At 35.3% G+C, this 16,438-nt stretch overlaps 1 protein-coding gene across 1 annotated transcript in view; it reads left to right on the top strand.

Annotated features, from left to right (window-relative positions):
- XPR1 (xenotropic and polytropic retrovirus receptor 1) overlaps positions 1–16,438 on the top strand; it is a 340,971-nt gene that overhangs the window by 293,008 nt on the left and 31,525 nt on the right. The window contains 1 exon segment of the mRNA XM_037825237.1: positions 14,216–14,220. Within this exon segment, the coding sequence (XP_037681165.1) occupies positions 14,216–14,220 (5 nt within the window).

The raw sequence follows: 16,438 nt of genomic DNA, 5'->3' as shown, positions 1-16,438 counted from the left end.
AGATTAAGAACTGGTTCAGATGGCTTTTATAGATCTGATATGTTATACTGGTGTAGAATATTGGCAGTCTGTGTGGAAAATGGTGGAAAAGCACTTTCCCTCTCTATGCTTGTCTCCATATTATATATATTCTTATTCCATTCTTTTAGGTCTGTTAACGAACTATAATGTGGAATATATATTGCTATTATTATATTTCTACCTTACACTTTCGTGTTCTGTATGTTTTATTCAACTCTAATTACTATATTCTGCCAATCACTGAAGAGATTATTTTGTTATTGAGAAGCCAGTAAATAAGTGTTCCAACCCAGTTTAGCCCTAAGACTAAAGAACACATCAGGCACGGAAGTGGACATGGGCTCAATTGGGATTACTTACAGAAGATGACAGTTTCACAATTGCAGCCAGCCATGGAAAGTGAACTGCACAGAAAGAGAGGAATGCCAGAGAGGATAGCTTATAAAGACTTAGGTCCACAGGGTGTGACAATGGAGTTTCAGCAGGGTCTCATGAGATTTGGGTATTAACAGTGATCGGAGGAGGGGCGTTTTAATGCTTTAACATACATTCTTCTGCCCCACTCCCGGGGGGGGGGGGGTTGTTGACTTTGACATCTGTTCGCATCATGTAGGCGGCTGAGTGCACTGAAAATGGGGGAGGGGGCGGGGCCCTGGATCCTCACAAAGGATCTACACAAATAGTAAATTGATTATAAATATAATTTAATAAGTGAATTACCTTCTTGACTGCATTCATCACATCCATTTTATTCAACATTTACAAAATACCTATACTGTATAAGGGACTATGCTAGATGCTAATCATACATAGATGAACATGATTTATGTTGCCTTTAAGATGTCCTCTTGGAGGTAAGGGAAACAGACAAATTACAATAGAACATGAAAAATGTGATAATACTGTATTACCAGTATTCTACATAGAGTGTGTATAGGGTACTGAGGTAATTCAAAGAGGGAGTGGTTAACTCAGTGAAGGTTTTGAGGAACAACCAAAATTTTTTTTTCGTTAAAGGTTTATTTTGAGGTAATTGTAGGGTCACATGCAGTGTTAAGAAATAATACAGAGAGAGATTCCATGTGGTGTTTACACAATTTCCTCCCAATGGTAACATCTTGCAAAAGTATACTACAGTGTGACAACCAGGATATTGACATTATACAGTCAAAATACAGAACATCTCCTTCACCACATGGATCCCTTATGTTGCCCTTTTACACATTCAGCCTTCATTTCTCCTGTCCTCACCCTCTCCTTAACCCCTGACAATCACAAATCTTTTCTCTATTTCTATAATCTTGTCATTTCAAGGTGTTATATAACTGAAATCATATAGTTATGTAACCTTTTGAGATTGACTTTTTTCACTCAGCAAAATTCTCTGGAGATTCAATCAGAGAATGAATCAATACTGTGTATTAATGGTTTATTCCTTTCTATTGCTGAGTAGTATACCATGGCGTAGGTGTACCAGTTTGTTTAACCATTCGCCCACTGAAGGACATCTGGGTCGTTTCCAATTTGGGGGCATTATTAATGAAGCTTCTATAAATATTCATATGCAGTTTTTTATGTGAACATGAATTTTCATTTCTCTAGGAACAATGCCCAGGAGTGCAATTGCTGGGTAGTTATGATAATTGCATGTTTAGCTTTTAAAGTAATTGCCAAACTGTTTTCCAGGGTGGCTGTACCATTTTACATTCACATCAGCAATTCATGAGTAATCCATTTCGCCACATCTTTGCCAGCATTTGGTATAGTCACCATGTTTATATTTTAGCCATTCAGATAGGTATGAAGTGATATCTCATTATGGTTTTTATTTTGTTGAACATCTTTTTCATATGCTTGTTTGCCATCTGTATATCTCTTCAGTGCAATGTCTATTCATGTCTTTTGCCCATTTTCTTATTCGATTGTCTTTTTTTTTTTCATGTAAATTTTTTTTTTTTTTCATTTTTATTGAGATTGTTCAGATACCATACAATTATCCAAAGGTCCAAAGTGTACAATAACTTGCCCCTGGGTACCCTCATACAGCTATGCATCCATCACCACACTTAATTTTTGTTCAATTTTTAGAAACTTTTCATTACTCCAGACAAGAAATAAAGTGAAAGATGAAAAAAGAAAAAAAGAAAAGGAAACTCTAAACCTCCCCTATCCCTAACCAACCCTCCTCAATTGTTGACTCCTAGTATTGATATAGTACGTTTGTTACTGTTTATGAAAAAATGTTGAAATACTACTAACTGTAGTATATAGTTTGTAATAGGTATATAGTTCTTCCCTATATGCCCCTCTATTATTAACTTCTAATTGTATTGTCATACATTTGTTCTGGTTCATGAAGTGATTTCTAGTATTTGTACAGTTGATCATGGACATTGCCCACCATAGGATTCAGTTTTATACATTTCCATCTTTTGACCTCCAACTTTCCTTCTGATGACATATATGACTCTGAGCTTCCCCTTTCCACCTCATTCACACACCATTCAGCGCTGTTAGTTATTCTCACATCTTGCTACCAACACCCCTGTTCATTTCCAAACATTTAAGTTCATCCTAATTGAACATTCTGCTCATACTAAGCAAGAGCATCTGCATTTCTTCCACAAGGCAGGAGGGAGAGTCAAAGAAGGTAGAGAGGCAAAAGAAAGAGGAAACAACAAAAAAAAAAATGACAGCTAGGAAGCAGCAAAAGGAAAAATAACCTTAAATCAAAGTAGAATAAAGAATCAGACAATACCACCAATGTCAAGTGTCTAACATGCCTCCCCTATCCCCCCCTCTTATCTGCATTCACCTTGGTATATCACCTTTGTTACATTAAAGGAAGCATAATACGATGATTCTATTAGTTACAGTCTCTAGTTTATGCTGACTGCATCCCTCCCCCAATGCCTCCCCATTTTTAACACCTTGCAAGGTTGACATTGCTTGTTCTCCCTCGTAAAAGAACATATTTGTACATTTTATCTCAATTGTTGAATACTCTAGATTTCACCAAGTTACACAGTCCCAGTCGTTATCTTTCCTCCTTTCTTGTGGTGTCTCACATGCTCCCCATCTTTCTCTCTCAACCGTATTCATAGTTACCTTTGTTCAGTGTACTTACATTGTTGTGCTACCATCTCCAAAAATTGTGTTCCAAACCACACACTCCTGTCTTCTATCACCCTGTAGTGCTCCCTTTAGTATTTCCTGTAGGGCAGGTGTCTTGTTCACAAAGTCTCTCATTGTCTGTTTGTCAGAAAATATTTTGAGTTCTCCCTCATATTTGAAGGACAGCTTTGCTGGATACAGGATTCTTGGTTGGTGGTTTTTCTCTTTCAGTATCTTAAATATATCACACCACTTCCTTCTTGCCTCCATGGTTTCTGCTGAGAGATCCGCACATAGTCTTATGAAGCTTCCTTTGTATGTAATGGATTGCTTTTCTCTTGCTGCTTTCAGGATTCTCTCTTTGTCTTTGACATTTGATAATCTGATTATTAAGTGTCTTGGTGTAGGCCTATTCATATCTCTTCTGTTTGGAGTACACTGCGCTTCTTGGATCTGTAATTTTATGTCTTTCATAAGAGATGGGAAATTTTCATTGATTATTTCCTCTATTATTGCTTCTGCCCCCTTTCCCTTCTCTTCTCCTTCTGGGACACCAATGATACGTACATTATTGTACTTTGTTTCATCCTTGAGTTCCCGGAGACGTTGCTCAGATTTTTTCATTCTTTTCTCCATCTGCTCCTTTGCGTGTAGGCTTTCAGGTGTTTTGTTCTCCAGTTCCTGGGTGTTTTCTTCTGCCTCTTGAGATCTGCTGTTGTATGTTTCCATTGTGTCTTTCATCTCTTGTGTTGTGCCTTTCATTTCCATAGATTCTACTAGTAGGTTTTTTGAACTTTTGATTTCTGCCGTATACATGTCCAGTGCTTCCTTTACAGCCTCTATCTCTTTTGCAATATCTTCTCTAAACTTTTTGAATTGATTTAGCATTAGTTGTTTAAATTCCTGTATCTCAGATGAAGTGTACGTTTGTTCCTTTGACTGGGCCATAACTTTGTTTTTCTTAGTGTAGATTGTAATTTTCTGTTGTCTAGGCATGGTTTCCTTGGTTATCCAAATCAGGTTTTCCTAGACCAGAGCAGGCTCAGGTCCCAGAGGGAAGAAATATTCAGTATCTGGTTTCCCTGCAGGTGTGTCTTAGAAAATTGCTCCACCCTTTGATGCCTCAGGTCACTGTGCTTTTCTGCCCAGCAGGTGACCCCTGTTAGCCTATAATTGTTGACTGGTGTGAGGAGGTATGGCCGTGTTCCCACAGGCTCTGGGGTCTGGTTCTGAATGGAAAGGGCCCCACCCCTTTCCCCCTAGAGAAGAGAGACCCCTCAGGTGGAGGTCATTAGCATTTCAATGGTCTCGCTCTCTGCTTGTGGTGTCTCCACCCTTCCCAGAGTCACAGCCCTGGAAACTGAAAGACTGGGGCTTTCTTCACTGAGCCAAAAAAGAAACAGATAGTCCCCTTCAGACCCAGTCCAAGGCAACCCTCCGGCTCTCCCAGGTCAGTAGTCACCCAAAGCCTCTGTCTGTTTTTTGGGGCTGCGTACCTGTAGTGAGCAGTTCACACTCGCTACTTAAAACCCCAGTTGGAGCTCAGCTGAGCTGTATTCGCTTGCTGGGAGAGAGCTTCTCTGTGGCACCACACGGCTCCGCAGCTCGGGCTATGGGGGAGGGGGTCTCCCGACCTGGTTCCGCAGGTTTTACTTACAGATTTTATGCTGTGTTCTCAGGCGTTCCTCCCAATTCAGGTTGGTGTATGATGAATGGATGGTCTCGTTTGTCCCCCTGCAGTTATTCTGGATTATTTACTAATTGTTTCTGGTTTTTTGTAGTTGTTCCAGGGGGACTACTTAGCTTCCACGCCTCTCTATGCCTCCATCTTGCCCGAGTCCACCTGTCTTTTTTTAATTATTGAGTTTTGATAGCTTGTTACATATTTTAGACATTGGTCCTCTGTCAGATAATATTTGCAAATATTTTCTTGCAGTTTTCGGCTTGTCTTTCTTTTTTAAAAAAATAATTAAGACCTTTTTTTAGTAGTTTTAGACTTACAGAGTAATTGAACAGATGGTACATAAAATTCCATATACCTACTTATCCCACCCCTATGTGCCCATCCCCATACAAAGTTTCCTGTATTAATACCTTGCATTAGTGTGCCACATTTGTTAAAATTAATGAACCAATATTAATACATTATTTTTAACTGTGTTCATAGTTTATATTAAGGTTCTGTCTTTGTGTTGTGCAGTTCTGTGGGTTTTGAAAAATGCGTAATTGAGTTATCCATCATAATGGTTTCATACAGAATAGTTTCACCATTCTAAAAAGTCCCATACTCCACCTGTTCATTCTTCCCCTCCCTCCTTCCAAAACCTTAGCAACCTCTGATCTTTTTACTCTCTCTATAGTTTTGCCTTTAAAATGTCATGTATTTGGAATCATACAGTATATAGCCTTTTCATACTGTCTGCTTTAACTTAGCAATATGCATTTAAGATCCTCCAGGACTTTTTGTGGTTTGATATTTCATTTCTTTTTATCACTGAATAATATTCCATTGTATGAATGCATGGCAGTTTGTTTATCCATTCACCTATTGAAGAACATCATGGTTGTTTTCAATTTGGGGCAATTATGAATAAAGCTGCTATAAACATCTATATGCAGCTTTTTGTATGGGTATGAGTTTTCACTCCAATTGAGTAAATTTCTAGGAGTGTGATTGCTGGATAATATGGTATAACTCTGTTCAGCTTTGTAAGAAACTGTCAAAATGTCTTCCAAAGTGGTTGTACCATTTGGCATTCCCACCAGTAATGAATGACAGTTCATGTTGCTCTACTTCCTCTCCAGTATTTGGTATGTCAGGTTTTTTTCTTGTTCTTTTTGTAGCCACTGTAATAGGCATTGAATGGTATTTCATTGTTTTAATTTGCAATTCCCTGATGACATATGAATTTGAGTAGCTTGCCATCCATTTATCTTCTTTGGTGGGATGTCTGTTCAAACCTTTTGCCCATTTTTAAATTGGGTTATTTTCTTATTGTTGAGTTTTAAGAGTTCTTTGTATATTTTGGATACAAATCACTGGATAATATTTGCAAATATTTCCTTCTAGTTTGCAGCTTATCTTTTCAACAGGGTCTTACACAGAGCAAAAGTTTTTAATTTTGATAAAGTTCAGCTTATCAATTTTTCCTTTTGTGGGTCATGCTCTTGATGTTAAGTCTAAGAATGCTTTGCCTATCCCTAGATCCCAAAGGCGTTGTATGTTTTTCTTGTAAGAGTTTTACATTTAAGTCTGTGATCCATTTTGAGTTACTTTTTGTATAAGGTCAAGGTTCATTTTGGGGGTATGAATGTCCAATTGCTCTAGCAATATTTGTTCAGAAGGCTATCTTTCTTCCGCTGAATTGCTCTTAACACCTTCAAAAATCAGTTGGGCATATTTGTGGTCTATTTCTGGGTTTTCTCTTCTGTTCTGTTCCATTGATTTATGTGTCTATCCTCCTGCCAGTACCAGTCTTGATTACTGTAGCTGAATAAGTCTTAAAATTGGGTAGACTGACTATTCTCACTGTGTTTTTTTCAAAATAGCTTTTGTTATTCTAGTTTTTTGTTGTTTTTTTTTTTTAATTTGCCTTTCCATATAAATTTTAGAATAATCTTGTCTATAGCTACAAAAGAATCTTGCTACAATTTTGATCAACCTCTATATCAATTTGGGGAGAATTGATATCTTTTCTATGTTGAGTCTTACAGTTCACGAACACATTGTATTTGTCCATTTATTTAGATCTTTTGGATTTCTTTCATCAACATTTTGTAGTTTTCAATATACAAGTCTTGTACATGAATTTCTTTTTTAGAGAGAAAGATAATGATGTTATTGTACTTTTTAAAATTTGGTGCCCATGCATTTGTTGCTAGTAGATAGAAATAAAATTGATTCTTGTATGTTTATCTTGTATCCTGTGACCTTACTGAATTTGTTTATTCATTCTAAGAGTTTTTGTGTAGAGTCCTTGAGATTTTCTACATAGACAATCATGTCATCCACAGGTAGGGCCAATTTTATTTCTTCCTTTTAGTTATTTATGGCACAGGCTACCAGTGCTATGCTGAATTAGAATGAGAGCAGACATCTTTGCCTTGTTTTCATTCCTAGAAGGAAGCATTCAGTCTTTTGCCAGTACGTATAATGTTAGCTGTAGGACTTTTGTAGATACTCTTTATCAAGTTGAAGAAATTCCCTCTATTTCTGAGAGGGCTTTTTAAAAATCATTAATGTGTGTTGAATTTTGTCAAATGTTTTTTGTGTCATTTGATATGATCATGTGATTTTCTTCTTTAGCCCATTAATATGATGAATTACATTGATTTTTGAATTCTGAATCAGCCATGCATCCCTGGAATAAGTCCCACTTGGTCATGGTGTATAATTCTTTTTATTATACATTCTTGAGTTCTATTTACTAATGTCTCATTAAGGATTTTTGCATCTGTATTCATGAGACAGATTGGTCTGTTTTTTTTTTGTTTTGTTTTGTTTTGTTTTTTGGTACTGTCTGTCTAGTTTTGGTTTCAGGACACTAGCTTCATAAAATGAATTGGAAAGTTTTCCCTCTTCTTCTGTTTTCTGGAAGAGATTGTGTAGAAGTGGTGCTAATTCTTCTTTAAAAATTTGGTAGAAACTATCTGGGCCTGGAAATTTCTTTTTTGGGAGTTTTTAAAGTACAAATTCAATTTCCTTTATAGTTATAAGGCTATTCAAATTATCTATTTTATATTGGGTGAGTTGTGGTGATCTGTGTTTTAAGAGGAGTTTGACCCATTTCATCTAACTTGTCAAATTTACGTGTGTAGAGTTGTCCGTAGTGTTCCTTTATTATCCTATTGATGTCTGCAGAGTCTGTAGTAATATCTCCTGTTTCACTGTTTCATTCCTAATATTGGTAATTCGCGTCTTCTTTTTTTTTTTTGTCAGTATTGCTAGAGGCTTATCAGTTTTATTGATCTTTGTCAAGAGAAAGCTCTTCGTTTCATTGATTTTTGTCTATTTTTCTCTTTTCAACTTCTTTGATTTCTGTTCTAATTTTTACTATTTCTTTCCATCTGCAGGCTTTGAATTTATTTTGATCTTTTTCTAGATTCATGAGGCAGGAGCTTAGATTACTGGTTTGAGACTTTTTCTGTTTTGTAATGTATGCAATTGTATGTATAATGTATGCGTGATGGTATATATTTTCTTCTCAGCATTGCTTTAGCTATGTCCCACAATTGTGAATATGTTGTATTTTCATTTTTGTTCAGTTCAATGTACTTTTTATTTGCCTTGAGTTTTCCTCCTTGATCAATGGATTATTTATTAGTGTGCTTAGTTCCCAAGAGTGTGGAGATTTTCCCATTATCTTTCTGTTATTGGTTTCTAATTTGATTTTATTGTAGTTGAACACACTCTGTATGATTTCAGTTCTTTTAAATTTGTTGAGGTTTGTATTAAGGCCTAGAATATGGTCTGTCTTGCTATATGTTCTGTAAGCACTTGTAAAGGAAGTATATTCTGTTGTTGTTAAGTGGAGTGGTCTTTATATGTCAGTTATATCCTGTTGTTTGGTGGTATTGTTGAGTTCTGTATCTTTCCTTATTTTCTGCCTATTTGTTCTATCAGTTTTTGAAAGGGGAGTGTTAAAGTCTTCAGTTATAATTGTGGAATTATATTTCTTCTTTCAGTTCTATCAGTTTTTGCTTCACGTATTTTGCAGCTCTGTTCTTTGATATGTATGCATTTAGGATTGCTACACCTTCTTGGTAGATTGACTCTTTTATCGTTATATAGTATCCCTCTCTGTCTCTGGTAACTATCTTTGCTCTGATTCTACATTATCTAATATTAATATAGGTACTCCTGCTTTCCTTTGATTAATGCCTGCATGTTATATTTTCTCCATTCTTTTTCTTTCATTCTACCTATATCATTATATTTGAAGTGAGTTTCTGGTAGACAGAATATAGTTGGGTCATGGTTTTTAATCCACTCTGCCAGTCTCTTTTAATTGCTGTATTTAGAACATTGACATTTAATTTAATTATTTATATATTAGGGGGTTAAGGCTTCCATTTTCTTTTTTGTTTGTTTGTTTTCTTTTTTCTGCCTTCCTGTGAGTTACTAAAATATTTTTTATAATTCCATTTTGAGTTAGCTGTAGCATTTTTGACCATGTCTCTTTGTATAGCTTTTTTAGTGATTTCTCTAAATATGCATTGTATAAACATGGTATCATAGCCTACCAGTGTCATCATTTTAGCAGTTTGAGTGAAGAACAGAAAGCTTACATCCCTTCCCTCTTCCCCATTTATAATATAATTTTTAAAAATATTTCCTCTGCATACATTTAGAACCACCTTATACAGTGTTATAGTTTTTTTCTTGAACCATCAAGCATAATTGAGAAAACTCAAGAGGAGAATGAAAACTTATTGTATTTACTTATATTTTTGGTTACTCAATTCTTTCTTCCTGTTGTTCCAGAGTTCCCTCTTTTAATGTTTTCTTTCTGTTTGAAAATTTCCTTTAGCCACTCTTTTAGGGTAGATCTGCTGACAACTTTTCTTAGTTTACCTTCATCTGAAACTGTCTTGATTTCCTCTTATTTACTGAAGGATATTTTCACAAGGTATACAATTCTGGGTTGACAGTTCTTTTCTTTCATTACTTGATAAATATTGTGTCACCTGTTTCTGGCTTCCAGAATATTTGTGATGAGAAATCCTCTGTCATTTGAATTGTTTTTCCCCAGTAGGTAGGGTGTTGTTTCTGACTCTCTGTCTTTAGTTTTCAGGAGCTCAATTTCTTGTGTTTGGACATGGACTTTTTATTCTATTTAGAGTTTATTCTATTTGGGGTTTCCATTGTGTTTTTCTTCTCTTCTATTGTGCCTTTCATTCCCATAAGTTCTGCCATTTGTTTTTTCAAGTTTATGAATTCTTCTTTATGGTCACCCAGTGTCTTCTTTATATACTTTGTCTCTTTTGCCACATTTTCCTTCAGCTCATTGATTTGATTTAGGAGATTTGTTTGAACATCTTTAATTAGTTGCTTCAACTCCTGTATCTCATTTGAAGTGTAAGTTTGTTCCTTTGACTGAGCCATGTATTCGTTTTTCCTAGTGAGACTCGTAATTTTTTGTTGTCTGGGCATCTGGTTTCCTTGATTACCCCAATCAGATTTTACCAGACCAGACGGGCCCAGTTCTCAGGAGGTGGGTGTAATCAGTATCAAGTTTCCCTGAGGATGAGACTGAGCAGGTTGTCTAACTTTCCTGTTGGGTTGCTTGCATCTTTTTGCAATTGTGAATAATGCTGCCATGAACATCAGTGTGCAGATATCTATTCGAGTCCCTGCTTTCAGTTCTTTGGGGTATATACCTAAAAGTGCGATTGTTGGGTATTATGGTAATTCTTTACTTAACTTTCTGAGGAATCACCAAACTGTTTTCCAAAGTGGCAGTGCCATTTCACATTCTTAATAACATGTATGAATGTTCTTATTTCTCCACATCCTCTTCAATGCTTTTTATTTTCCTTTTTTTTTTTTAGTAGCCATTCTGTTGGGTGTGAGATTGTATCTCATTGTAGTTTTGATTTGCATTTCCCTGATGGCTAATGACATTGAGCATCTTTTCATGTATTTATTGGCCATTTATATATCTTCTTTGCAGAAATGTCTATAAAATGTGTTTGTTTTTTTCTCATTTTTTAATTGGGTTGTTTGTCTTTTGGTTACTGGGTTGTAGGAGTTCCTATATATTCTGGATATTAAACCCTTATTGGATATGTGGTTTCCAAGTATTTTCTCCCATTCTGTAAGTTGTCTTTTTCACTTTCATGATAAAGTCCTTTGGTGCACAAAAGTTTTTAAGTTTTATTAAGTTCCATTGATCTATTTTTCTTTTGTTCTTAGTGATTTTGGTATAAAGTCTAAGAAACCATTGCCTAACACAAAGTTCTGAAGATGTTTAACTTTGTTTTCTTCTAGGAATTTTAGTTCTTATATTTAGGTCTTTGATCCATTTTAAGTTAATTTTTGTATACGGTGTGAAGTAGGGGTCCACCTTCATTCTTTAGCTTATGGCTTTCCACCTCTCCCGCACCATTTAAGAAACTTTTCTTTCCATACTGAGTGGGCTTGGCACCCTTGTCAAAGATCAGTTGGCCAAAGGTGTGAGGGTTTATTTCTGAACTCTCAATTCAATTCGATAAGTCTATATGTCTGTCCTTGTGCCAGCACCACTCAGAAACAGCCAGTTTTAAGCCTCAATAAAACACTCACTGAATTTGAAGAGATCAGCTGTATTCAGTTGTAACGTGAAAAAACAAAGAATGGCTATACAATGTTGGATATATATTATTAGAGATTGTTCCTGAAAGGCAAGGAATGTATATAAGGGGTTTCATTTACTTTTCTCTCTTAAGAAACAAAGATTCCTCATATAACTATAAGTCTGTTATCTGACTTTTTCACATCCAACTTCATATGTGTTTTCAGGGGCACCTTATGTGTAAGAATAGGCTGCCCAGAACCCATGTTGCCTTCCCAAATAGTCATTGGAAGGTAAGGCGTTATACAGATAACACAAAAATGAGTAAAACACCAGTATTGCCCTCAATTCAATTCAGCAAATATTAATTGTGTCTCTGCTACATGCAGTGTGATGCATAGGTCCTAGAAAAATGCCAACATGGGATCTTCCCTGAAAGGCATTACAATTTAATGGAAAAAGACAAAAACAGACAGTTTACTATAAAGTTAGAATTTTCAAAAATTGCTAAATAGCTCACAGTCTTATAGGAGAGAGTATGTGTATATACTTTTGATTGGCTTATAGTCAATATAATATATATATATATATATTATAAGCCAATCAAAATGTTTTTATGAGAATAATAAATATCATATGAAGGAGAGATTACCTTATTTCAAAAATTTAACTGTGTTGTTTTTTCCTTTGCTATGTGTATTATTAAATTTTAACTTATCTCAAAAATGTTAACTTGAAAAGGAGTCTTGTGATAACTCTCATTGCTTTTCTCAAGCACCTAACTCAGTACTCTTACAGACCACCTTATTTCTACTACCTTGAGAAAATTGAGCCTGTCAGGAGTCATTTTCCCTCAACTTCCTTCTACTTACAAACTTAGTTAATCCACACTTATTCTCACCACTTTTTTCCCAGTCTTGGGTGACAGTGTGTCCCTCCCCCTGTGCTGTAACTCATTTCTTCCAGTCTCATTCAGGATCTTGCTCTAACAGTCATCCCTTTTCTTTCCTATATCTCCAAACTCTTCATCATTACTGGCTCCTTCCCTTCAGCCTCTATACGTGCTCAAGAGTCTCTCACCCTAAAAAGACTTCCCCCAACCTCACCAAGCCATCTGGTCTAGTCTCTTTCCCTTTTCTCATTTCAACAGCTCAACAGTCATCTGTCTATATACTCCACTCTTATAGCTACAGTAACTTCATATTTAAGGCATATTTATAAATGTACATACATATAGGATTAGGATTATATCTTGAAAAGGGGATAAGGAAAAGCTCTCTACAATTGTACTTACACATTATATTTTTATTTACTTTATCTCTCTCCTCTTTTACACTTAGCCCTTTATGGTTCTTCAGTAAACCTCCATTCCCTAGAATATACCCAGTTACCCAGTAGACATTTAATATATGTTTGTCAAATATACAAGTGGGCAGATTTTTATTTGGAGTTAACCTCAGGTATTATATAATAAATAATGCAGCTTACATTAGAAACTCAGTAAACATCTGTTGAATAATTTAATTCCTGTGTACTACTTTTTCTTTTTTTATCATAAAAATAATATAGCAACATTAAAGGCTTGTTTGAATCATCTGTAAAATATCACCACCCTAATAGCATCTATTCTTTGCCCATTTTCTTCTTTTTCCTTCTTTTTTTAATTATGCCACAAGTAAAGCATGCATATAGTCTCACTGTAAAAGAAATTAAAAAATACAGAAATATGTAAAAAGATGTGCCTCCTTAATAATCTTACTCTCCTCAACAGAAAAACACCTGTCTTTTTTTAAGTTATGTTTTTCCACAGTATCTTGCGTTTTTTAATGTTACTTCATAAATTTATAGGACTCTTTCTCCATTTCAGAGTGGAGATGCACCTAGAGAAACAACTCTGTCTAATACAAAAAGTTTATTGGATGAGGATTTCTAATTCTGGTTCCCCCATTTATCCTTAGGTCTAATGATTTCCATTTTTGTCTGAATCATTTTAAGATTATGAAATTTTCTATAATCACAAAGTTGGAAAAAGGCAGAGTCTGCATTCAAACCCAGATCTTCTAACTTCATATCCATTTGTCTTTTCACTTATTGTCTCTCTGAAATTCAGTTTCCCTAACCATAAAATAGAAATAATGTCTGTCTTGCCTGCCCTGAAGGTCAAGGTGATACTCACCTGAGGGAGTAATACTTGTGACCTCACATATTATCTAAGAAGCACTAAGGGTTAGGGAAATATCTATATCCATTAATTTTTCAGAAAGATTATTAATTTTGTAATTCAGTATTTTATTCTTTTAGGAATAGAGAATGCACTTGTTAGATGCTAAACTCATTCATAACTCAGCATGTCTGTAAAGGTTTAGACTTTGAAAGCTGTGTCCTGTCAGCCTGCTTTATTTATTTTCATATTGAATTTCAGGTTAAAAACCACTAAACTATTCCTGAGTAGAAAGGTTTTAGTTGAAAAAAATCCATTAGCTTTCTTTTTACATGGTGCCACTTTTTTCATTTTTAAAATATCTTTCCTGAAGCATGGTTTTCTGATTTCTCTCTTAGCACTTTTCCTGACATATTCTGCTTTATCCTTCCTATGATGGCTATAGGTACAAAACAGTAAGAATTAATTTATTTTTTGTTTTGTTTTGTTTTAGATTCAATTGCTTCCGTTGCCATAAATGTGCCCAGTATGAATTATGCTTTGACAGTGGCAGGTGTGTAATAGATAGAAGCTTAGGATAGAATAGCAATGACTTGATTTTTTGTGATACTGAACAATACTAAAGGGGGTAACAAGGTTAGCCAAGAGAGAGTAAGATTTAATTGCTTGCCTAGAGTGATAATATCTTTCCAGTACATTCTCTGAATACCAATGAAGGCAGATGATTTCAGGGAGTCAGACTCCCCATTCAGGAGAAGAGAAAGATGAAATAAGGGGAATAATTAAAAGGAGACCAAAATGTAGCATATATAGAACAGGTATATGGTAATCATTGTTTGAATAAGTCCATAAGATAAAATGTTACTTACTCAAAAGATTCTGGAGCAATATTTGTTTTTTTTTTTAAATGTTAAGAAGTCCTAATGTATGTTTCGTAGACATTTTTAACTATTTTTAACACCTCCCCATCTCCCTTTATATCATAATTTTAACTCTTATTTCTTCAGTAGTTAAAGTTGGAAAGAAAGTCAGCTTTCAGTAGTAAGACTTGATATTACCTATAATCATTGGAGAAAAATTCATTTTGTTACTGCCTACTTAAGATAATCTATTACTCTATGCTTATGTCCTCACTTTTATTGGCAAATAAAAGTTTACTGTTGGGAAAATTAAATGGGATAATATGTGTAAAGAACTGGCACATAGTAAGCATTCAATGAGAATAAAAAGCTGCTAATGTAACTTACAGTTAAGTGCTTGTATTTATCTTTTTGTTTCAATCTTATTTTGAAAATATGAGAATGTGAGTGTGAATTTTATTAAGTTGCTGAATTTACTGAAGTTTGCTTTGCAAACCTTAGTAGATGAGTTACAGAATTTTTATAATGTGGCCATGGTGCTAATTGTTGAACAGCACTACTCAACCAGACCCTGTATCTGTCTGTAGAATGAAATAATCAGGTGTGTTGGAACACATCCAACTGAACTTAGATAGTAAGTACATATTTTATTAGGCTTTTTAAACTGATAATTCCTATTACACATACTGTCATATATTATTCAACCCAGTTTGTTTTTCAGAAGAAAAGTTTTTTGTGAAAATAGTTTAAACCTGAATATGACTGTTCATTAGAATCACCTGTAGACAATTTTAAAAATACCAAGTTGTGTTCCTCATCATTGGCTTTCCAGAAGAAGGAGCCAAACTGGTATGCCGGAAAATGTTTAACAAAGCAGCTCTTGGGTGGGGGTAGGGAACACTGATTTATAGTGTTTACCAATTTCCATGGTGTAAATACTTCCAACATGGCCAATTTTAAGCTACTAAAATGATAATATTGAATGCAGAATTGGGAAAAGATGCTCAGTAACACACCATTGGCTAGAATTTCCATTATACTGATATAATAAACATACATAACCTCAAGAGAATAGATGATAGTAAAATTTAATAACATAATTAGGAGATAATAAATTCTGAGTTATTTATTATCTTTAATTAATTGTAAGTTTATGTAATTTAATTTAAATAATGGCTGTCTTTATCAGCTGACTTACAAAATTTCTGAAAATCAGCTCTCATAAGTTGATACGAATTGACTCCAACACATCATTGGAGCTCTGAAGTCTCTGTATTTTTTTTTTTTATCTTCATTTTATTGAGATATATTCACATACCACGCAGTCATACAAAACAAATCGTACTTTCGATTGTTTACAGTACGATTACATAGTGGTACATTCATCACCCAAATCAATCCCTGACACCTTCATTAGCACACACACAAAAATAACAAGAATAATAATTAGAGTGAAAAAGAGCAATTGAAGTAAAAAAGAACACTGGGTACCTTTGTCTGTTTGTTTCCTTCCCCTATTTTTCTACTCATCCATCCATAAACTAGACAAAGTGGAGTGTGGTCCTTATGGCTCTCCCAATCCCATTGTCACCCCTCATAAGCTACATTTTTATACAACTGTCTTCGAGATTCATGGGTTCTGGGTTGTAGTTTGATAGTTTCAGGTATCCACCACCAGCTACCCCAATTCTTTAGAACCTAAAAAGGGTTGTCTAAAGTGTGCATAAGAGTGCCCACCAGAGTGACCTCTCGGCTCCTTTTGGATTCTCTCTGCCACTGAAGCTTATTTCATTTCCTTTCACATCCCCCTTTTGGTCAAGAAGATGTTCTCCGTCCCACGATGCCAGGTCTACATTCCTCCCCGGGAGTCATATTCCACGTTGCCAGGGAGATTCACTCCCCTGGGTGTCTGATCCCACGTAGGGGGGAGGGCAGTGATTTCACCTTTCAAGTTGGCTTAGCTAGAGAGACAGGGCCATATCTGAGCAACAAAGAGGCATTCGGGAGGA

Source organism: Choloepus didactylus, chromosome 2 (assembly GCF_015220235.1).
Source record: "Choloepus didactylus isolate mChoDid1 chromosome 2, mChoDid1.pri, whole genome shotgun sequence".
Taxonomy (NCBI): Eukaryota; Metazoa; Chordata; class Mammalia; order Pilosa; family Megalonychidae; genus Choloepus; species Choloepus didactylus.
This window is presented reverse-complemented; position numbering and strand designations above follow the sequence as displayed.